Below are 25,090 nucleotides of genomic sequence, written 5' to 3'. Positions count from 1 at the left end.
ATGTGTTAAAGTGTTGTATAAAATTAGGCGATGTTGCTGTTTATTGTGTATATGTAAGGGTCATGGGCAAACTCTGTTGGCAGAACTTAGCTGAATAACATTAAATTGAATTTTTTTTCTGTTTTAGTTCTTCAGCCAGCTTGATGGTGATCTACGTTCGATGTAACCCGCTTAGTGTACAGCTACATCTGTATGTGTGGAGTTCTTTTTTATAGTTCATCAGAGGTGCAATGGGCCATGACCTTGTTAACCTTTCAACTAACTGTAATCGTACAGAACCTCCTCCCCCCTTTCACCTTCTCATATCCGTTCTTACATTCATTGAAATAAGACAGCAAATTTTGACTTTCCCTGGTACTACTGTTTTTTTTTTAGTACATAATTTGTTGTGGATGACTGTTGATCACTGCCACTGTTGGATTTCTCTACAATTGAAGATGTCTCAAAGGAAACCATCAAGTAGAACTTAAAGTGGATAGTATGAAAAGGAACTGTAAAGAGATTACCCGGATATTAAACTTGATGTTTTAAAAGAGCTTCATGCAGGAGAGACAAAAATCTACCACATTGCTTAAACAAAAGCTCAACACAGTTAATGAGAACAATGCATGACAAAAAAATTAGTCAGATGCTGAAGAAGTTACTCCGTTAATTGCTTGGATTTTTTTTTTCCATAGATCTATTCTGATACTTGAAAAGAGGCAGCTCTTGGGTGCTTGAATTGAGGATCAGACTTGGAGAGAAAAAAAAAACATTTTCTGCGAGTGAAAGGATAGTTTGAAAGGTTTAAAAAATTCTTGAATTGATCCAAAATAAAAAAAATCACAGGTGAATCTGCCAGTGTTGATACCATTCTGATTTAAATTTAAATCCTTTATTTATGTATCACTGAAAATGTATCTCTGATTTGGGTTCATAGGGCTTTTTCAGAGAGTGGTCTGCAAGCACTTTTAGCACAAGACCAGACATAATATTTCCAACCAAGTGTTGCTCCTTTTAGACTTAAATGAGCTTTGTGACAATGTGAAAATAGCAAAAAATCCCCCAAAACATAATGGACCAAGGTGTGATAGTTAACTTCAAGGCATATTTGAGAGAACTTTCAAACAACAAATGAAAACAATTGACAAGGAGGTTAGATTTACAGTTAAGAAACTTTTGATGGGAGTTCAACATAATGGATGCTGTGGATTAGCATCGCCAAGTCATGAGATGAAACATTCAACTTTGAATGGTGTTTGGAAAAATATTTGGTCAGACGATATCCATGATTTTATGAATTCTCTTTGAGCAGGAAGTTTGCATTGTCAGTGTAGATTTTGATGGCTATTTATATATTGGTATGATCATGTTGGGCTGCATGCAATCCCATACCAAAACCAACTCTGAAAGTGATTATACAAATGCCTGCCAGAAGTAGGGAGTAGTTGGTTGTTAGAAAAGAACAGCTTCATGTGAGTGTTGAGAAAAATAGTCTGTTCTTCGTAGTCAACAATTTCTTTACCCTAGGCTTGAGCGACAACCATGGAACTTTGTTCTTAAAGACGTGTTGTCTATGTCTGCAAACATAGCGACCTTGTCTGCCTCTGGTTTGAACACGCTAGATGGCTGCACCAGGCTCCAATCTGATCTGTAGAAACTCTGCCAGATCAGATTGGAGCTGGTACAGCCATCTGGTTCGCCAGTCCTCACTCAAATCATCCAACCCATGCTAGCATGGAAAGTAGACGTTAAACGATGATGATGAATTACGCTGGAACATCTATAACATAGGGGATGTGGGTGATATTTCTGCAAGCTGATCAGTTGATATTTAGAGCATGTCACCCGATCTAAATGTGGTCTGATCCTAGCTACCAAAGTTATAAGGTTTCAATTCTTGGCTTCGCTACCACATATTATGACACTTGCAAATGATGTCGGGTTTTGAAAAAGTCATAGACGTTGATGTGGTTGAGTTGTTAGTGTCCCACAGAGAAAGTTTATTTAACAAGAAGCTGATGCTATTAGAACAGGAGCAAGCCAAGTATATAGATATGAATGCAGAAATTCCACTGACTCCGTTTAAATTGATGGCAAGGACTAATGCTAAAGGGTTGGTTGGTACCTAGAGGGAAAGATCTGCACAAAGAATTTTGAATATGTTTTTCATCCCTCAAATATGGTCTATGATGATGAACTACAAAATAGAAGATAGCGTCCCTCATCCACCATCACTCACATCAACATCATTAGAAATGTTATTATGTATGCACATAATCTTGTGTATGTTAAGAAAATGTTTTTGTCCATAAAAATGTTGTGTTAGTCATTAGTAAGAAAGCAATTAAGGGTATGAAGACAGGGATAGCCCCTGGCTCATCAAGAATCACCACAGAGATGCTTAAAATATCTGGCAGTGTCGACTAAAATCTAGTCACCTGTATCAGGTGATACATGAAGGAGTCATACCCAATGACTGGTGTAGCAGCACCATAGTCAACGGCTACAAAGGTAAAGGTGACGCTTTAGATGCAAATAATTACAGAGGTATCAAGCTGTTGGATCAGGTAGTGAAGGTTACGGAGAGGGTCATAGCCCAACTGATTAGGCAGAGAGTCAGTTTAGATGAGATGCAGTGTGGGTTTCTGCCAGGGAAAAGCACCACTGATGCTATATTTCTGGTGAGACAGCTGCAGGAGAAATACCTAGCCAAAGATAAACTGCTCTACCTGGCTTTCATTGACATGGAGAAAGCCTTTGACAGGGTTCCCTGATCCCTTATCTGGTGGTCAATGCAGAAACTAGGGATAAGATGTGTGGTTGGTGAGAGCTGTACAAGCCATGTACAGGGATGCTGTCAGGTGAGGGTTGGCAACAAGTATAGTGAAGACTTCCGTGTAGGGGTAGGGGTCCACCAAGGATCAATCCTCAGCCCCCTCTTATTCATCATAGTCCTCCAGGCAATAACAGAAGAATTTAAGACAGGTTGCCCCTCTATGCTGATGACCTTGCTCTAATAGATGAGTCACTATCAGAACTAGAGAAGTTTCAGGTGTGGAAGCAAGGTCTAGAATGTAGCAAAAACCAAAGTCCTAATTAGTAGGAAGGCAGACAAACCACAAATCCCTTCAGATTGATGGCCCTGCTTGATCTGCAGAAAAGATGTAACTGGTATAAGCTATGGACACATAAGAGGTGCAGTAATATCAAAGGAAGATAGTTTTTGTGTGTAGCAAATGCTCAGGGGCAATAAACACTGAAAATGTGTAGTAAATAGATTCCATCACATGCCAGGGGGAAAAACAAGTAATTGATAGCTTCCGTTACCTAGGTGACCAAGTCAGTAGCTGGGGTGGATGCTCTGAAAATGTAGCTGCTTGGATAAGAATAGCATGGGCAAAGTTCAGAGAGCTCTTACCTCTGCTGGTGACAAAGGGCCACTTGCTCAGAGTGAAAGGTAGATTGTATGACGGGAATTTTGTGAGTTATCCTGTGTGTCTGTTTTCTTGTTGGTGGGGAGTGGGTAGGTTTAGTGTCTGCAGAGGAAGGGTGTGGGTGGTGCTGGGGTGGGTTGGGGTTCAGTATAGCTTGCCTTTTTTTCTTTTTCTCTTCTTCCTTTTTCCAGTGGTTTCCCATTCTTCTGGATCCTCTCCTTCGACCATTTCTTCCTTTTCCACTTCTGCTCTTCCACCTCTTCTGCTGGTTTCTTCATTGGTTCCTTCACTAGTGGAGGGCAATTAGCTCTTATGTGGCCTTTCAGGCCACATTTGAAACACCGAGGAGCTCTGCCCTCCACCCATACTGTTAAACTTATGCCTCCCAATTGTAATTGTTTCTGCTAAGCGTTCCAGTACTTCCATTTCTGCCTGGACGCTCATCTCTAGTGTTACTCCTCTCCATCTCACTTCGTCTGCTATTGTAGCTTGAAGGATGTCTACTTTGTCCTCATTATCAATGAGGATGGCTGCCACTATCCACTCCGCTTCTACATCTGGCAGTATTCCTTCCACCCTGATCCTGGTTGTTTTCCTTCCCAGATACGAGGGTAGTAGGAATACTTTATCCATTTTAATAGTCCTTGCAGCCATCCTCCTAGCAATCTCTTCTGACTCAAACTGCACAACCACAGTGCCGTACTTATTCCCTCTTGTGAGGAATATTATCTCTTCTGCTGTCGTTCTTAATGACTCCTCCACTGTTTCAATACCAACCAAATCTATTCTTTTTTCTGTGGTGAACACTCTGTAAGTTATTGTTTTCCTCTTGAAACTTTTTATCATTTTCCTAGGCTGTGACAATTCGGCGTCTCCGCCTACTTTTTTCACCATTTTTTGACAATCCGGTAACTTAGACAGGTCTACCTCTTTTCTGGTTGGTTCCATCACTCCTGCGTATGTTGCTCTTCCTTCCAACACCTTGTCCTACCAAATGACTGCCTTTGCCAACTTCTCCTCAGAGGTTGACAAAACCAACTCACTGAGGTCCGAGTAAACATTCTTCCTCGCCATTTCTTTTGGCTAAGCACTTCTGCAACAAATCACACAGACAAAACCGCAACCTGTAGCCGGTTAACCGCTGCAAAGCAGCACAAAAATACAACAATACTTTACTTTAACTCAAGCGCAATCAGGAGACATGCACAGTTATTCTCAAAATCTTAAACTGTGCCCTAAATGGAGGTGTAGTCAAATCCTATTTTATGGACTCAACCATGTTCTAAAATAAATCGAAAGGTAAGCCACTATAAATCGGCACGAACTTTCTGGACAACCCAATACAAAATTTTATTTCTAAATATCTATTTTTCAGAAAGTTATGAGGAAACACAGTCGTGGTATGGGAATTATCTAAAACCCCTCTCTCTACGAAAAAAAGAAAAACGAAAAAAGTTCACAAGTTCTGTTATAACCGTAATTTAGCAATTTAGCAATTTAGCACTATCTGAAACATATCTGTAGAAAATTTTATGAAGAAATATGGATTTTTTAGAAAGTTCTGAAGAAACTGAGTCGGTGGGGCATAAATCTATAGTTTTTCCGTCTAATCTATTATCATAAAAGACGGGTAATTGTTAGAATATCTGGTGAATGATAACTAAAAGACGAATTATAACAACTGGAATGTCTGAAGAATCAAAACTGAGCAACTATCACAGCAATGACTAAAAGGCGGGATTGTCATAGATGGAAAGTCTTTAATTACAAATCTCTGATTCTGTCAATTTATAAAAACAAATTAGAGTTCTGGATGTAAGAAAAATTTGCTATGAGGAATGGGCAACTTTTTACAGAAGCGGGCCGCAATCAGCCCATGACTGTGTGAAGAGAAGGGGAGATAAGCGAAATATAATAAATGTGCGCATGTGCAGTGGGAGTTCACCGTTTGCTGAAGTTGTAAGGTAAGTGATGTTCCGTTCCTTCCTCTCCACTTTTATTTATTTTGTCCTTAAACCACCGCGAAAATATTAGCAAGACTAATTTGTTTGCAAGTTAATGTACCTCATTTAATGTTTATAATTATGTAAATTGAGAAATTTTTTTAAAGATAGATTTTAATGAAGGTTTTAATTACTCTAATTGTTTCAATCGAAGATGAAATCAACATCGACTTTAATTATGGAAATTCTCTTCTCTTCTCTCATTCTCTGTGTTTCTGCTGCTTTTTAATTAACTAATTAACAATCAGCAGAATAAGAAACACAAGCGATTAAGTGGAAGATATGTATTTAGCAGAAGACTGGGAAATTCATTTTGAAAATCCTAAACATTTCTCTTTTCCGAATCTCTCCCACGAACTGCTGGACTTGGTTTCCTTTCTTTCCTGTAAAAATCTATGAAAGAAAACTATTTAATTCCCTCCTGATTATTTCAACGGAGTTAATTTCGTGAATCTTTTAATATTTATGTAGGCGGATTGACTCTTTCGATGTTGGAACATTAACGATTCGTTCAGTTTCTATTTGGCGGCACGAAGCACCTTTTTTTCCTTGTTTTTTGGCGGTAAAAGAAAGTCTGTCCATCATTCATTCTCCACTCTTTTTACCCTTTCAAAACAATTATCTGCTCAAATATTTTGTCATAGGATCGGTTAGTTCTAGTCTTCTTAGATGAAAACCTGTTTATTTGAATTATATAATTAATAAAATATATTTCAACCCTTTACAGCTCGAATGACTAATTCTCTGGACTCCACCATTCATTAATTAATCGTCCTGATTAATTTTATTTCTGCTTGAAAGTATTTCTGGGGTTTCTTCGCAACATTTCTGACGTTTGAAATGAACGAGGGATGAATGATTTGGACGAGGAGCTTTCATTTTTGTTTGTTAAGGGATGAGAGATGGTTGTGCAGCTTCAATGCCGAGTATGTGTTTTATTTTGTCTCAAGTCTGGAACAGCGAAATCATCCGCTTCGATGGCTGTTGAGTATTTTCTTCCACAGATATATATATGTCCTGATATAGAATGCATTCTTTACTTCGAAAATTGTTAAATTACTACGTTGGTGTGGCTGAAGGCTGTGGGATATTTTAAAATCCTTTCTGCAGTAGGCACAAAGTCTGAAATTTTGGAAGAGGGGTCTTATCGACCCGTCGTCCTCAACCCGGCCCTTATTTAATCGACCCCGAAAGGACGAAAAGCACGGTCGATTTCGCGTTTTACTTTTAAAATAGAAGCACATCAGTGTTTAAAGGCGATTCTCTGGCCATTTTCTTGACCGCGATTCCAAAACGAAGTAAAGCCTATTTAGAATAAAAAAAGAAAACCCCTCCAAATTCCAAATATTTTGTCCCCTTTCTGTAATCACTCGTAGAAAATACGAAATAGTTTCTTTTACGCATTTTCCTATCGAAGCTTAATTTCTTTGTTTCATTTAAAAATAAATTTCACTTTAACATTACTGGACACCTTAACATTATCAGAGTCGGATAAAATTATAAAATGTTTTCTTAGAATTAGTTCCTATTAATTTTTCTTTTGTTTTAATTGGCATTACATTCGCATTTCTATATTTTCCTAGAAGAGGCGGAAGTAAATCCAAACCCCAAGAGTTGCCAAGCAGAAAACCATTTTGCGTCTTTTAATACAATAATTGTTTGTTAAGGAAGTTTAAAATTGCTGAAGACAGTTTTGCCACAAAGTTTTAGTTTCGAAACGTGGATCGTTTATTGATTTTTATTAAATTATTATTTTGCCAAAATCGGTTCCATCAACCTGTTTGTTCCGAGTTCAATGCCGAGCGGCATTTCGTCAATCTTTATGTTCTGAGTTCAAATTCAGCCAAGGTTGACTTAGCCTTTCATCCTTTCGGATGGAGTCCGTTTAATCGACTGACCATCTTCCCCAAAATTTCAGGTCTTGTGCCTATAACAGAAGGGATATAATGATTAAACTGTGAGGTCCATCCCTAAAATGTGTTATGCAATAAATACTATTGTATACTACTATACGTAGTTCTATTAAAAAGTATTGTAGTTTGTTTGCGGTTGATATAATTAAGAGTTAATTACTGAGGTAAAAAGACGACTAAAATATGTGGCTTTGTGGTCCAGGGACATAACCCTGAGATGACAACAATCGAATTTTTTTCAAATCTCTTTCTACGTGTGTCCGTGTGTCCTCATCACCATCGTTTAACGTAGTGCTTCTCAAACCATTTGATGTGGCGTACCGGCAGGTTGTTTTTTTCTCTCTCTACCCCTTTTGAGATTTTTTGGGGGTTTTATTTTTGCATGAACACCCTATATCGAATCTGCAAGAAAAAAAGAAATCCCCCATTTCTTACGTTTTCACTTTTTAAAAAATATTTTATAAGCGAAATACGGAGATTATGATTCTGGGAAAACAAAATTTGTAAAATTTCAAATTTTCAAAAAAAAAAAAAAAACCCTCCGCCCTCTGACAAGAAGTGAAATTAAAGTGTTTTCTCTGCTGCTGTTTCACGCATTCATAGAATTATAAAATAGCAGACGCAAAAAGTATCCAAACAGAAAACATGACATACTAGAAACACGTTTTCATAATTATTAAAACTAGTTACCAAAGAAGAAAAAATTTCAAAATTTAAACCCGCCCCAACCGGAAATCTGACAAGCTAGAAACAACAGCCAAACCGAGGATCAACTTTGTAAATACGAATTACCAAAAGAGAAAAAAAAAAATTCATGTCATTTTGTTGTGTGTGTAAAACTAATTTTTATATACCTCGCTTAATTCCAAAAGACCCTCAACCACAACATGTTGGCTTACGTTCGCCATGAATCATTAGCAGAGAAAACACTTTAATTTCACTTGTCATACGGCGGAAGGGACGGGGTTATTTATTGATTTTTTTTTTTGAGAAATTGAAATTTTACAGAATTTTTTTTCTCAGAATCCTAATCTCCATATTTTTTCTACGTATTTTGCCAAAAAAATTTTTTTAAATAAAGTGAAAATTTAAGAAATTTAGGATTGTCAAGCCAGGAGGCTGCACCAGGCCCCAGTCTGATCTGGCAGAGTTTCTGCAGCTGGATGCCCTTCCTAACGCCAACCACTCCAAGAGTGTACTGGGTGCTTTTTATGTGTCACCGGCATGGGAGGGGGGGGGCAGTCATTGCAAAGGAGTGTAATGTAGAGTTGAATTGTTGGTGTAACCACAATCTGGTGATGAGCTAGCTTTCCTTATTTGCATTAATTTGTGATTATACAGGTATATAATGCTGAGCATATTAATTCAGACCTGTATGTATAATTTTCTCCACACTTAATATAGCATGAAGAAGGTTGCCAAATGGCCATAATTCTGTGGAAATCATGTGGTTATGTATCTATCATCAACCTATTTCAGCCATTTGATTTATTCCAGTGGTATCTTTTGCCAAATTGCTAAGTTACAGGGATGTACATGCAAAAAGAGTCTGATAGAGTAAATACCAAGCTTTAAGAATTAAGTCCTGATTGATTCACTCAACTAAAATCCTGCATGGCCACAGTCCTATGGCTGAAACAAGTGAAAGAAGAGAAACGCAATTTGAAAAATGCTAATGTACAAACAAAGACAATTTCTTCTTTTCATTCCACTGATTTGCCTTGGAAATCTCTGTTTTTTGTACTTTATTTTATTAATGTTGTTTTATTTGTCCCTTTGACTAACCTTGAAGGAAAATAAAAATACTTGTTCCAGCCATTGCACTATGGTCATACTTGGGCCCTGCCCTTAGGGTTTTAGTTGAACAAATCTACCCCAGGACTCTTTCTTAAGCTTGCTGCTTACCTCATTGGTCTCTCTTGCTGAACTGCTACATTATGGGGACACAAATCAATGCCAGTTGTCAAGTGGTGGTTGGGGACCACCATAAACATGTGTACACACACACACACATTTCAGTCGGTTCCTGCGTTCCAAATCTGCACACAGGGCTTTGGTTGACCTGAAGCTATAAGTAGAAGACACTTGCCTAAGGTTCCATGCAGTGGGACTGAACCTGGAACCATGTAGTTGAGAAGCAAGCTTCTTACCGCACACCCTTGCCTGCATCTAACAGTTTATTTATAATAGAATTTACGATTTCTTACTTAATTCCAGTATACTGTAAATCCTCGAGTGTAGTCCGCCCTTGAGTATAATATGCAGAGAATTTTTGAAAAACCTAAACCTTGTGTATAATATGCACCCTTTCTCTAACTTGTGTCAAGGAGGTCTATATAATGTCCTTGGTTTGTAAAACTGTATACGGTAACATCCTTTATTATTATTGTATATATAACATGATGCAAATGTGTAGCTTTTTTGTGCATTTTGTTTGCAGAAAATAAAGAAATCACAGTAATAACGTTTAATAAATGTTGCTAACTGCAATTTAAGGTATTTTCGCGTCTGAATAAACATTGCCGAACAGCAAATAGTCTCGGTCATTGCTTAGAAAATAATTTTCATTTTTAACCTCGTATATAGTACGCACTAGGGATCTTGGCCTTTAAATTTTGTGGGGAAAATGCTGATTATACTCGAGGATTTACAGTACTGTCACAACAGTGTATTTACATGCATAAAATCATACGTTTTCCTCTACAAAACCACTTTAACCCTTTCGCACTGAAACCAGCCAGATTGCTCTCTCACACCTCTGTGTAATTTATTAAAAAAAAAAAAAATCAAAATCTCAAAGTTATGAGATAATACATGATTAATTCAAAGAAAGAAAATATTGCATTTGAAAGAGTAATCTGAATGCTGAAGGGTTAAAGTAATTTTCAATAAATGTTTTATGAACCATATTAAATTTTTTCCCCTAAAAAACAGATGCATCTTGTTTACCTGCAAATATGGTATTTGTTACTTAATTTCCATATTTATATTTCTCTTCTTTCATCCTTTTGCCTTTTTTTCTGTAACTGATTGTTTCTTAAACAGTAACTTGCTTCAGTCTTAAACATAAGCTCCACCCATTTATTTTTATTTGTGTACTGACGCTTTTCAGATAATTGCTGTTTTTTTTCTATATATATACATTTCTACTTGGGATTACTAGCCGTATACACACGTTTTACACTAAAATTGTGTTTTGATAATTTTTATAATAAAAGCATCTATAAAGATACTTTCATGTGGGTTGATGTTATGTGTGACCTTGCTGGTTTCAATCACCCTGTACCAATGTGTTGGTTTTAACCAGAGTTGAGGGTATTGTGAGATGTCAGCAGATGAAGTTTGGTGGGCAGAAGCTGTGAAGCAGCATCATTTACTTGTACGCTGCTGGTGTATAGCAGTGCAAAAAGCTGCCCCATATTGTATCCTTCTGGCCAAGAGCTAAAGGTCATTCAGTAAATAGAGATAATTGATATTAGCAACCCTCACCATTGAACTTGAACTTGGTGCTCCAACATGGCCACGCTCCAATGACTGAAACCAGCAGCAGCAGAAGAAGATATCTGTAAAAGAACATTTCTGATACCAGCATTGTCAGTGAAAATCAGTTTTTTGAATCTTTGGTCCATTATACAAGGAACAGCTTTGTTGTTCAGCTCCCTTTTGGTTGTTTCATCGTCATCCATTTATAACCGCTGCTGTTCCTTTAAAAAAGGAAACTCGTTTTATTTTCAAGGGAAAATGAATTGTAAAACTGGTTGAAATTCTTTCTCTTTCATCATTTGCAGATTTAGAAAATATGCCAAAGCACAAGAATCTTTCCGACTCGAGTGACAGTGACAGTGGCCCTGATGACAGGAATGTAAGATAGTTTTATCCTTCTCTCTCTCTCTCTCTCTCTCTCTCTCTCCTCTCTCTCTCTCTCTCTCTCTCTCTATATATATATATATATATATATATATATATATATATATATGTATGTATATGTATGTATGTATGTATATATATATATCATAGTCCTCCAGGCAATAACGGAGGAATTCAAGACAGGATGCCCCTGGGAGCTCCTCTATGCTGATGACCTTGCTCTAATTGCTGAGTCGCTATCAGAACTGGAGGAGAAGTTTCAGGTGTGGAAACAAGGATTAGAATCGAAGGGCCTCAGAGTCAATCTAGCTAAAACCAAAGTCGTAATCAGTAGGAAGGTAGACAAATCACAAACGCCTTCAGGTAGATGGCCCTGCTCGATCTGTAGAAAAGGTGTAGGTAGAAACTCTATAAGATGCACCAAGTGTAAGCTATGGACACATAACAGATGCAGCAATGTCAAAGGAAGGCTAACTGGGAAGATGGTTTTTGTATGTGGCAGATGCTCAGGAACAATAAACACTGAGAATGCTCTGAGACCAACTTCCGTCACTTTCCAGGGAGAAAAACTAGAAATAGTTGATAGTTTCCGTTACCTAGGTGACCAAGTCAGCAGCGGGGGCGGGTGTGCTGAAAGTGTAACTGCTAGAGTAAGAATAGCTTGGGCAAAGTTCAGAGAGCTCTTACCTCTGCTGGTGACAAAAGGCCTCTCGCACAGAGTGAAAGGCAGACTGTATGATGCGTGTGTACGAACAGCCATGCTACATGGCAGTGAAACATGGGCCGTGACTGCTGAGGATATGTGTAAGCTCGCTAGAAATAAAGCCAGTATGCTCCGATGGATGTGTAATGCCGGTACTCACACTCGGCAGAGTGTAAGTACCTTGAGAGAAAAGCTGGACCTAAGAAGCATCAGTTGTGGTGTGCAAGAGAGACGTTTGCGCTGGTATGGTCATGTGGCGAGAATGGATGAAGATAGTTGTGTGAAAAAGTGCCACACCCTAGCGGTTGAGGGAACCTGTGGAAGAGGCAGACCCAGGAAAACCTGGGACGAGGTGGTGAAGCACGACCTTCGAACTTTAGGTCTCACTGAGGAAATGACTAGAGACCGAGACCTCTGGAAGTGTGCTGTGCGCGAGAAGACCCGGCAGGACAAGTGAGTCCATAACCCGTGGCCTTCTACATGGGATGGAGCCAGCCTACATATGCATACCTTCCCTTCTTGGGACACAAAACTCTACTTGTGAAGACGTGATGAGGCAAGTGAGGATCAGAATCGAAATCGATCAATGGAAATTGCGGATGTGCTACCAGTGCCGGTGGCATGTCAAAACTCTGCTTGTGAAGACCCGTTGAGGCAAGTGACGATCAGAATCGAAATCGATCAATGGAAATCGATCAATGGAAATTGCAGATGTGTTACCAGTGCCGGTGGCATGTAAGAGAACTTTCCGTTTCGCGACCGTTGCCAGCACCGCCCCGTTTCGTGTCCGTTGCCAGCCTCGCCTGGCCCTCGTGCTGGTGGCACATAAAAAGCACCATCCGTTCGTGGCCGTTTGCCAGCTCTGTCTGGCACCAGTGCAGGTGGCACGTAAAAAGCACCCACTACACTCACGGAGTGGTTGGCGTTAGGAAGGGCATCCAGCCGTAGAAACACTGCCAGATTTGACTGGGCCTGATGAAGCCTTCTGGCTTCACAGACCCCAGTAGAACCGTCCAACCCATGCTAGCATGGAAAACGGACGCTAAACGATGATGATGATGATGATGATATGTGTGTGTGTTTGTGTATCAACATTTTAATGTCTTCTTTTCCATGTTAGAAGTTGGCAGATTGTTTCATCACTTGACTTATTTCTTAATCATCATAATGAAGTCGAACATCCTATGATCAAACTTCACTGATTCTAGTTTGGTCCCAGGTCTTCATTCTTCCTCTTCTACAGGCTTATTCCATTTTCATGGTTTCGTACAGTCATACCATCACACTCTTGCATGACAAAACCATTGATAGCTCTTAAACCATTTCTTCTTTCTTGAGACACTTGTGTTCTGTTTATGCAGACTGCACTCTTACACATCCACTGAAGCAGATTCACTGAAGCATATTGTGTATTTACATCTATAATCATTTCGTGTTTATAGACACAAACATGACTGATTAAACTCTTCCTCGGCGACACAGGTTCTGGGTTTCATCTCACTGTGCAGCATCTTGTTTTGTAGCTTAGGGTTGACTGATACCATGTGAATAGAATTTGGTTGGTTGAAGGCTGGGAACATTGTCATGTCCACTATTCCATGCATGCATGGGTTGGATGGAAGTTACTGAGGCAGATTTGGCATTCTGCCACTTTTTTTTGTGTGTCTGGGGCTACATAAAACTTGTCCTTTTATTAATAATGTAGCATTTGAAGCAGCCAAAATATCCTTTCTGTTTTCTCTAAAAACCAGACAGATCTGGCTTCTAACGCCTACCAAAACCCTACAATGTCATTCAAAAAAAGAAATAACTACAATTGAAATCTTGGAGCTATGAAATAATGCATGAATCAATAAGCCTTATATTTGACAACATAATCTGAATGCTGAAGGGTGAAGGGAGTGCGAAGGGGTTGACTACAATTCCTGCCAGGTAGAGCAACCCTGTAGGGTTTTGTTGAAGGCTTATATTTGTTCAGTACACTTAGGCCAGAAGTTTTTATATTTGTGTGCATGTTGTAATAAGCCAACAAGGAAATGCCCCTATGTAGCTGTTTAAGTAGCAGAATTGAATCTTACAATCAAGTGTCCATCATTGATAAGACCAAACAAGGTCGAAATCACACGATCTGGTGATGTTGGCACTAGAAGTAGCAGGGGTTTATCTCCCTCCTAGCAATAGAGTGTATTTTTGCACCAAAAAGCCAGTGTGAGTGTTTCTCTCATGGTAACTGCCATAATAAAGTTCTAATAGAACATCCACATTTGGGTGGGGGTTAAATATTAAATCTTGCCCATGTCTTGATGCCCTGTTTATGCTATGCCTGTAGAAAAGGTGATGTGATTAGGGCTGACCTGGGACTAAACAATGAGAGATTGTTTACAAGGTGTTCGGAAAAGTTTGTTCTTAACAAGAAAGGTCTGTGTTAATTACTCCCCCCCCCAGTTTTGTTGTCTCTCATGTCTGTTTATTGGTTCCAGCCGGTAAGCAAGAAAAAGAAGCCAGAAAAGAAACCTGAAAAAAAGCCTGAAAAGAAAGCCAAATCTTCTGGTGATGGTGATGAAAACATGTTTCAGGTGTGTATAAAGTCTGTCCCCATTTTCTCTTGTATTCTTATGGTTTCCTTTTTTTAAATTTCATATTTAAATTACTTTTGCTACCTAAAATTCAATTTTGTGTGTACATACAAATCTTCATTTCCCACCGTTTTAGTTATCAAAGATGAGATATGCAACTGTCAGTGAATTTCGAGGCAAAGTGATGGTTGGCATTCGTGAATATTATGAAGCTGACGGTGACTTAAGACCTGGCAAAAAAGGTAGAGAAACACATTTTTTTAGAACTTCTTGTTATTGTTTGTGACTGCGTTTCTAACTCGACTGCTCTGTTTTAAGGGATTTCTAAAATAATTGTGAAACCTTTTTTCTATATAAATGTTAATCTTGTTGGCCCCACATCAGCTCTGATGAAGCAGACCTATGATCAAAGCCGTTCCTGCTGTGACCATTTTTTTTTTCTGTGTGCAGAGAACTTGGGGCCACATTAATCAACATATTCTTTTGAAACAGTCTGAGTAAGAGGTTTGGCTGCCATTTCTAGAAGGCCAAGTGACAAAGAAGTTCCCTTGTTGGTTCATTTTGTTCTGTTAGGATTGGCATTCAGCCATAGTGGTCATAGCAAAAAATGAAATATGTAAGCAAGACATGGCTGTCTGTTTAATAGAGTAATAACTCCAAAAGAACTTGCTTGGACCATGATGACCAATGTCCAAACTACTCTAAAAAGAGTGAAATGGTAATTCATCTAAATTTCGCTTAAGTACCCCATGTTAAAAAGTTCATATTTAAAATGGACCCCTCCCCTCCCATTTGTAATTGCTACATGTTACAACTATATGAAAGAGGTGTTTTACTAAATTCTTCCAACTTGATTATTTTCAAAGTTAAACATCTATTTAGTTTACTGTCTTTAAGTTGTTCTGGCCTTGGGACAATAATTTTTATTGATTTTACTTTTTGTAGGAATCAGTTTAAACTTGGAGCAGTGGAAATGCTTGAAAAATCACATTGATTCCATTGATGAGGCAATTGAAAGGTTCTAAGTGGACAAGTCATTGTTAGTCTGGGGTTCAGAACTTGTCCATGAAAGAAAAAATTATGTGAATCTCTTAACAGTTCTTCATGTATTCTATCATTTAATAAACTATTTTCCTTTTTAATAATTTTATTTTTGTGTTTGTGAACTTGATAAAAAGAAATTTAACATTGATTGGCCCAGAGACATGGCTGTGTTGTTTGGAAGCTTGCTTTCCTGGCATGTGGTTTTCAGTTCAGTCCCAGTGTATGGTATCTTGGACACGTGTCTTGTATAACTCCAGGTCAACCAAATTTTTGTCTCGATTTGGTACACAGAAATTGAAAGCAGCTTGTACATGTGTGTCTGTCCCCCACCATTGCTTGACAACCAGTGTTGGTTTGTTTACAGCCTAGTAACTCGGTGGTTAGAGGAAAGAGTACTGGGGTTGATCTGTTCGACCCTTCAAGATGGTGCCTCGGCATGGTTGCAGTCCAATCACTGAAATTGGTAAAAGATAAATGCGTTCAGAATATCAAGTCTATTAAAATAATCTGCCTGAGATGATAGGAAAACACTGGAATATTTAAGGTGTCATCATCACAACTATTCAATGATATCACGAGGAGACAAACACATGTCTATGTGCACACAAATATAATGTAAGTAAACATAGTGTATAGATGGAGTTATAATCCAAGTTGTGGGTGTATGTGTGTGTGTGTATATATATATATATATATAATATACATACTAGCAAACACACACGTCCTTTAGACGGTTTAAATTGCTTTGGTGGCCTTTTTTCACCAAATAATCGAACTACAGAGAAGGTTTATGAGTAGCACAGCAATCTGTTTCTGATTAACCTAGGAATGTGTAATGAAATTGGAGGCTGGTTATTGTGGAGGTCGTTACACTTTAATGATCATAGAACATATAAGTTTGCAAAGCAGGGCTACCGAAGTGTTTTGGGAGTAGATTACGGATAATGACTACAAAATATAGTTGTTTTACATGAAAGCGAAATTTCTTGTCAGAATCAGCTACATAAATGGTGTGAGGAAATTGAAAGAAGACGTTGAAACTTCCCTTCTGCGAGTTTATTTTATTCAACAATGAAGGGAGCCATTTTTTCAGAGAGAAGTTTGATTGGTACGTTCAAAAATGGCAATATAATACCTACTTGTAAAAGTAGAGTTAAAGTCAGCATGTATTGACTACATGCTGACTTCAGTTCACCAATACTGCTTTGAATCCTTAGCCGTTTGCAGTGAAAAGATGTCGTGTTGAAAGGCAGACCGTAATTGTGAAGTTGTGATGACGGTAAAAGTGAGCAGGATACATGTATATACGCACTGAAAATAACCGGCAGTGGTCTTATCGTGAGCAGAGAGTTGTCCCCCTGCATATGAGTCGGTCATTAACGAGCCATCATGAAGGCTTGAAAAGGAACATGTCCGCTAGTAACGCGCAATGGAAATTAGAGAAGGATTGCATTCAGACAAAAGAGGCATTTTTTTAACACAGGTACCACCCAAGCTCGACAGACCGTTTGCTCAGTGGTATCTCCCATGGAGTAAATTTGAAGGAATCGGTGTTCAGTGTTGTTGACATGAAGAATAGAGCCTATCCGATGATAGGTTTGGCCCCAAATTTTGAATGTCGGCATGTAGAAGTCTTTATGAATAGGTTTGTGACTGACACTCGCTATCTGGAAAGCAGAGTTATACACGCGAATTTTCTGTGTAAATTGCTGCAAATCAAGGTGTTGAGCAAGGAGTCAAGAGAGCAAAGGTTGAGGAGTGTTTAGCAGGTCAGGCAAATGAACCTGATTCTCCAACACACTTGAGGGCCTTGCAAAATGGGTATATTACTGACATATCCCCTGTAACAGTCTCTCAATGAGTGGTGTAATCCTCAGCAGGATCACTGAGCTCCTTTGGTGCCCATCGACTGCTCGATGGCTTCCAATAGCCATGGGCAAGAGCCTTCCGGTGAACATTTGACTGCAGCCTCATCATCCGATGGTTATTGTCATCTGCCAACCTCACGGCAGAAGTGGTTGCAGTGTTCTGTGCCTGATGGATAGCATTTTTTTAATGGGGTTTCTGCGGCCCTTGCATCAGCAGCATGCACTCAATAGGTTTCACGCTGCTCTGGAGTAGTTGCAGCTTTAGCAGTGGTAGGTTGTTTTCAATAGTCTACAGGAATTCTGCTCCTCAGTTTCCTTAGCCTTCCAGTGCTGCTGCAGAAGATCTTCTGCCATTGCATGCTCTCTTTTTAGATGGCATGCCTGTATCATCTGGGAAAGATAATGGGTTCTAGTGTACCAAGTGATTATCAATTCTATTATCACCTAACAAAAGCCCCTTTATTCTCTCTTCCCACATTGCCTGTGCATAAAGTGAAATTGGTAGGGAGCTTTCTGAAAGATACGTATAGCTTTCGCGAGTGGAAGCCAAACTTTTATTTAAAGGTTGATTCTTTGGGATGAATCCTATGTGATTGTTTTTAAGAAAAAAAGCGCAAGACCGACAATGCTAAAATGTATTTGAAACAATGGATGAGTAAATAAGCATCCTTAAAGTGAAACAAAGCATTGGTAGGTAAAGAAGCAGAGGAAAGGTTACCTCACCTTTCAAGTAACTCGGAATAGGTAAAGGTAAGATTGCCAAAGTTTAATGCAGCTTAAATATGGAGATTGTTTCCTGTTGGATATTCATCACGTACAAATATTGCATCATCTTTGGGAGTCAAAATTGGTCAGCATAGTTGTTGAAGTTTTGAAACACAATCAGGTGACGGGTATTTTTCTTTCAAGAAATTTTTCCTCAAATTCAACTCGATTGTAATTGAGGTTGCAAATTAAGCATCTGGATAATTTTTGGTGTTTAACAATTGATATTCTTTTCTCTGTTGGATTCCATGTCAATTTTTCCCACACTAATGTCTAACTTGATAATTTTCCATTTTCAAAAATTGTCTAAATTGGGGCAAAATGAGTAGTGGCAGTTTCAGATCACAAGATCTACCTGTTGGATTTTCTCTGTTTCGACAATGATTTTCCCAATTTTTTTCTCACCTCCCTCCCTTCTTTTCCTTACCCCTATGTGGACCGATTTTTTTTTGTAGTACATTCTTAAAAGCAATCGAGGAAGCCTTTATGATTTATAAAAAAAAAAATTTTTTTCACAAGAAAGGTGTGTGATAAATAGCTATAACTCATTAAAACAATAGTTCTGCAATATATATATATATATATATATATATAGACTGCCTGAAACGGTCGTGACTTCTGGGACTTGACTGAGGAAAGAAGGCCACGAATGACCCATTTTTTTTTGCCTGTCCTTCTAATTGTTTCTCTTGTCCACCTTTGTATCATTTATCTGTCCAAATGTTTTATTGTACTCTTGCGTTTTTGTTCCATTTTTATATTTATGTATGGTGCGGTGAATATATTATCGTCTAAATTATGCAAAAATGAAAATAATACTGACATCTCATTTTAACAGATATATTTACCAAAATTACATAAAAATATCCTGAAATGCTAAAGAGTAAATATATTCAATAAAATCGCCATTGACTTCCACCATGGCCTCCAGACGACTTTGGAATCTCTTGTAATTCTTCTGGACGTCTCCTTGTTTAAGTTGGTCAATGCTATCATAATCCTTGCCTTCAGTTCATCTTTGGTGCTACAAGAAGTTTTATTGGTCTCCCACTGAACAGCACCCCACACATAATGAAGGACATTGCAGTCTGGGGCGTTAGGTGGCCAGATGTTAGGGGTGATGTGGTCGCAGAAATTATCTAACAGCCATGATTGGGTTCTCCTGCTTGTGTGGCATGGTGCAGAGTTCTGTTGCCAGACATAAGGTCTTCCTGCAGCCACCCTCCTGACTCAGGGCAGCACTGTCTCCTCCAGGCACTCGATGTAGGCCTCTGTTGATTCTGAGGAAGTGTGGGAAGATGAATGGAAACATAATGTGGCATCACTAGTGATCACTCCAAACACCATGATGTTGACTGGATTCTTATCACTCTCGGTACATGCACTGTCCTCTCAGATTGACACCCAAACACTCTAAAATGTTCATATTGGACCTTCTGGCATGACTATCAAGCAGTACAGCATGTTGTTTCCAAATTTCTGGCAGAGTGAATTGCGTCATGGTGCTGTTTTTCTCACAGATGGTGCCCAACTGACCCTACTATACTGTGTAGTCGACAAAATCAAAGACAATGCGCTTGTACGAAATTAAAAATATAAAATACCGATAATTTACTCCTGGCAGCCTGCATATATATTATGATGGTGGTAGATCCAAAGATGATGAAGGACAATAACAAATCCTTAGGTGGCCATCTATATTGATCTTTGAGCGACAGGCTGTGGCACACTTGGGGCAAATGTGTAGGCTTTTGGTCAGATTGAGGTCGTGATGATGACCCATTCCTTCTTTAGCTTTTCTCATCTCCTGCAGTTGCTTCAGTCTCCTCAAAATAACTCAGTAGTCTTGATGTAATCTCACCACACTTTCCTCTTTGTTGTGACGACACACACACATTATTTATATACATTATTTATACTTATTATTCTTTTATGTTTCAGTCCAATGACTGTGGCCATTGGCCATGCTGGAGCACCGCCATTATGTCTACTTATTTGTATAGCTTTATAAATTTAGCTTCATAACATCTATTTCATATTCTCGAATGTTTTTGCATTTAAAAAACCTAAGGTTGAATGGAAGAGTATAGCTTGGGATCGTTTTTGCCGGATGTCTCATAACACCATTCTGTCAACAAATCTCAGAGGTAACGTAAAAGACAAAAAGAAAGAAGAAAAAAAGCTAGTTCTAAAGCCCGTTAGAGTTGTGTCCCTTAGATTGGTCTGTAATTGTTCTGCGCGTCAGCAATCGAGTGTGAATGCCGACCATTACTCTACTATATTTCTGTTTTATCTGTGTGCCGTCTGACCCTAACCGTAACTTTAAACTTTAACCCTTATTTCTAAATCCTAACCGAATTCAGGTTATTTCACTGTGTAGACTACAGATCCTGTGGTAAATCACACACTAAAGTAGCACCAACCCTTTTTATGCTAAAATGACTTCTAATGAGACAAACACCAACCCTTTCTGCTTGAATGGAACTGACCAGTCGGTTGATATATATTTCCAGTCATGAGGACAAGAGGTAAATATTTCGCTTTTAGAGTTCAGGCAGTTCTCTGGGCAGAAGAAATCCCACATTATAATCCTTTTCTCCTCTAAGCAACATTTGCACCTCATACTGCGGATGAGGAAAGGTCTGCATTTTTGCAACACACTCCAGTTGATGTGCAGCATTTTCTTTCAATTTTCATAAATCTCTCACCAATGTTGTAAAATTACAGTTCTTCTGAATATTAAAAGAGGACTTATGGTTGTTGAGCCTAGACTTGAAGGGGGTCTTCTGTTGCATCTACATATCTCCTCTTCACTTGTGTTTCTCAGCCATCACACATCCTTCAGTATTTGTTTGACTTGTTACAGTCTGTGGACTGCAGTCATGCTGGGGCACCACCTTGCAAGGGTTTGGTCAAATTCATATCAGTATTTATCTTCTTAGAGTCTTCTTCTTATTCTATCAGTCTATTTTGCTGTAAAGAAACGAAGACCAGCTGTGAAGGGGTGGGGAACAAACACAAACAGAAAGACACACACACATCAGCATCATCATATATTATATGCTGCTGTGGCTGTGTGGTAAGAAGCTTGCTTCCCAGCCATATGGCTCTGGGTTCAGTCCCACTGCATGGCACCTTGGGCAAGTGTCTTCTACTATAATCTCAGGCTGACCAAAGCTTTGTGAGTGGATTTGGTAGACGGAAACTGAACACACACACACATATATATGTATTTATGTGTTTGTATTTGTCCCCCACACCATCGCCTGGAAACCAATGTTGGTGTGTTTACATCTCTGTAACTTAGCGGTTTGGCAAAAGAGACCGAAAGAATAAGTACTAGGCTTACAAAGCAAAAATCGATTTCTTTGACTAAAGGCAGTACTCCAGCATGGCCACAGTCAAATGCCTGAAACAAGTAAAAGAATATATATTTTAAGGTCCACATTTCCATACTTCTATGGGTTGGATGGAAATTTGTTGTGGCAGATTCTCTATGGTTCTATGCCCTTCCTGCAGTGGTTCAGCAATAAAATTTGCTAAGGGGGTGCAAACCCAGGTCCAAATTCTTTTATGAAAAATGTGGATTTTTTTCAATGTTAACATTAAAACAAATGCAGGTATAATAATCACCTTTATTATTATGAGGGTCAGCTGGAATGTTCATAGGTTGAGCAAAGAACTCTCATGGAATGGGACCAAATGGAGTTCATTTTTTAACGTTCCTCTTACTGTCCACACACCTCCATAAGTAGTTGCAGTGCTTGGATCACACTGGTGAAGAAGCTATTCTGTTGGTCAAAATGGTCATCAACGGCAGATAAGGCATCCTCATCACAGAGATACTGGTGTCCAGCTGAGTGTTTTTCTATGTTGGGGAACAGATGGAACCAAATCACTAACATAGGGAGGGTGATCAACCAGTTCAAATCCAGTCACGCACAGCAGCCACAGAAACCAAGGACTTATGTGCTGAAGCATTGCCCTAATTAAATAAGATCCCATTCATCAGTTTTTCTAGGTGTTTGGTCTTGATAGCCTTTCATAACTGCCTTAGCAAGTTGGCATTGAACTTTCCGTTGGTGTGATCATTTTGAAGATAGTCAATAAACACACTATTTTATGCATTAACCTATAGTATATGTAATAATGTGAAGTGTATTTTGCATATTAAAATGTTTGATTTTGGAAATCTATCAAGCGGAGCAAACATAAGCAGTAAAAATACAAATTGCAAGTATTTCAAAATGTGGGACACTACATGACGAAAACTAATAAAAAAAGAAGAAAACAGTGGTGCTTGTGTTTATTAGCTACTGACAATCTGCTTGAATTTATACAATCAATGCAATTACCAGTTTGCTAATAGCTCTTGATTATCATACTAGTTGTCACTAAACTAAGTTTAGTGACAACTTGTAGATACTCAACATGGTGACGCAGCACAGAAAATTACACAGCTAAAATATTCAGTGCAGCATTACTTTAATCCAGATTTTTTGTTTTTTCAGTAAAAAGAATTTGCCATGTCAATTTTAGAAAATTATAAAATATTGTGGTTTGAATTTAAATATGCTGTTGCATTTCAACAGAGAACATTTATTCTATATTGGCCTTTGAAATCATTTAGGAATGTACTTGTAAAATTAATGGTGTCGTACCTCGAGGAAGCTCTATGCTCCGTCCACTTTATAGCCTAAAACTAAAACCATTTGACTAATAAGTAATGCTGTCTTTTTAATCTTTAGTATACTCATCATCATCATCGTTTAACGTTCGTTTTTCGTGCTAGCATGGGTTGGACGGTTCGACCGGGGTCTAGGAAGCCAGAAGGCTGCACCAGGCTCCAGTCTGATCTGGCAGTGTTTCTACAGCTGGATGCCCTTCCTAACGCCAACCATTCTGTGAGTGTAGTGGGTACTTTTTAAGTGCCACCGGCACAGGTGCCAGGGGAGGCTGGCAGCAGCACGATCGGCTGGTACTTTTTACATGCCTCTGGTACAGAAGCCAGTCAAGGGGGCGCTGGCATCGGCCACGTTCAGATGGTGCTTTTTACGTGCCGCCAGCTCAGGTATCATAACTACAATTTCCATTTGATATTGATGTACTTCACTCAATAGGTCTCCTCAAGCACAGCAGGTCACCCTACGATCCAAGGTACTTTGGATGGGCTGGGGCTATGCAAAACTGGTGCAGGAAACACCCATGAACTCATGTTATTTGTCGGGTCTTTGCAGTCACAGCATATCTTCAGAGATCTCAGGCTTTCGTCATTGTCTCTGTGAGGCTGAAGGTCATGCTTGACCACCTCATCCCATGTCTTCCTGGGTCTACCTCTTCCCCGGATACCTTCAACTGTTTGGGAGTGGCACTTCTTCACACATCTCTCTTCATCCATCCATAGTACATGACCATACCAGCGCAAACGTCTCTCTTGCACACCACATCCAATGCTTCTTATGTCCAGCATTTCTCTCAGGGTGCTTACACTCTTTCATATTAAATGGTTGATACTCTATTGTTTGGGGATAAGATACACAATTCTACTTGTTTCTAATAAAAGAATCAAACCATCAAAATAGTTGAAATGAAGGGCTTCCAAACAGTTGCTTCACTTCCTAGAAATAGCAGCCAAATCTTCCTCAAATCAAACTCTACCATCATTTAGAAAATGTGCTACTGAGTACACAGTACCTAGAATATCAGATGATTGTGGTTGGAAAGCTTTTAATCAGATTTCCTTTCAATCCAGTCTTATCTTGTTCAACAACAGCACGATTTTCAAGGGCTTTCAATTCTAAGTAAAGTTGCTACTTGTTAGCAACAGTTAGCATTCTATCAAAGAGCTGACAAGAATATTTGCTCATTACTCATTTCACTTCAAAATATCAGAGATAAGCTATGTGACATATTGAGTTACTTTATCATTTATTATATTTTATGCTTAATACTTTGAAAATGTAAAGACATTATTTTCAAATGTTTACAGGTTTGGCTTTGTAGTATTTACGTCTACCGAAGCATACGAAGAGTACAAAAAACTGGGTTGCTAAGATATAGGAAACATGTTAATACTATGATTTACTGATGAAGTCTAATAATTCTAGAGCTTGCCCAAAGTTATAAATCCTACTATTGAAGAACAAACTTACTGTCTTTATTTATTGTGATGGCAGCTAGCCATATAAATTACCATTTTTCTGTTCTTTTAATCAAAATTTCGTGGTAAGCTACATCAACTATAATAATAATAATAATAATGAAATTATTGTATACAGTGCTCTGGTGCAACACAACTTGTCAGAAAGTGCGTATAGAGTATATGCAGTAATGTACAAATGTCTGGAGAGCGAACAATGCATGAGTCAGATACATGCTTGTGTGTGTATGGAGGGGAGAAAATCAGGTGTAGTGTTGGCGAATTTCAGGAAGCATGGAAGTTTTGAAGGATGCAGTGCTCCGACAACTAACAACTGATGCTGGCAGTTTGTTCCATGCTTCAGCAACTCTCAGCGTGAAAAAATGTTTCCTAAAGTCATGGGAGCTGTGCTGTTTTCTGACTTTGTAAATATTTCCATGGGTGTTAGATGGGTGGAGTTTCAAAAGGTGCTCAGAGTTATTGTTTGTACGATGGTTGATAATTTTATGGGTGTCTGCCAGACGTCGGAGTTTCAATGTATCCATGCCCAGGGAAGTAAAGCGTTCAGAATATGGCAAATGCCTGATGGAGGGTATTCTTTTGGTTGCATGTCGCTGAACGGCTTCCAGACGATTGATATCCTGGGCAAGATAGGGGTTCCAGACCAGCGATGCAAATTCCAGGTGAGGTCTTACCATAGCTATATAAAGCTGCAGATAGATAGTCGGAGAGCGGCTCACAAAAGATTTGGTGAGTGATGCCAAGACACCCTCAGCCTTCTTGACAATTTTAGCGA

General features: G+C 38.8%; 1 protein-coding gene and 1 long non-coding RNA gene across 2 annotated transcripts in view; one reads left to right on the top strand and one right to left on the bottom strand.

The window, feature by feature from the left end:
* LOC115218086 (activated RNA polymerase II transcriptional coactivator p15) overlaps positions 1–15,628 on the top strand; it is a 38,575-nt gene extending 22,947 nt beyond the window's left edge. The window contains exons 2-5 of the mRNA XM_036507782.1: positions 11,121–11,194; positions 14,383–14,478; positions 14,615–14,720; positions 15,424–15,628. Of these exons, the coding sequence (XP_036363675.1) occupies positions 11,132–11,194; positions 14,383–14,478; positions 14,615–14,720; positions 15,424–15,503 (345 nt within the window). The 5' untranslated portion in view covers positions 11,121–11,131 and the 3' untranslated portion in view covers positions 15,504–15,628. The remainder of the gene's footprint in view (positions 1–11,120; positions 11,195–14,382; positions 14,479–14,614; positions 14,721–15,423) is intronic.
* A 4,056-nt stretch (positions 15,629–19,684) lies between these two features.
* LOC118765573 lies at positions 19,685–24,159 on the bottom strand. Its single transcript, XR_005001431.1, has 3 exons — positions 23,760–24,159; positions 20,292–20,295; positions 19,685–19,695 (listed from the first exon to the last, which is right to left on the bottom strand). It is a non-coding gene; the product is annotated as an uncharacterized LOC118765573 (long non-coding RNA).
* Between the last annotated feature and the right edge of the window lie 931 nt (positions 24,160–25,090).

The sequence above is a fragment of the Octopus sinensis genome, linkage group LG12, assembly GCF_006345805.1.
Source record: "Octopus sinensis linkage group LG12, ASM634580v1, whole genome shotgun sequence".
NCBI lineage: Eukaryota > Metazoa > Mollusca > Cephalopoda > Octopoda > Octopodidae > Octopus > Octopus sinensis.
This window is presented reverse-complemented; position numbering and strand designations above follow the sequence as displayed.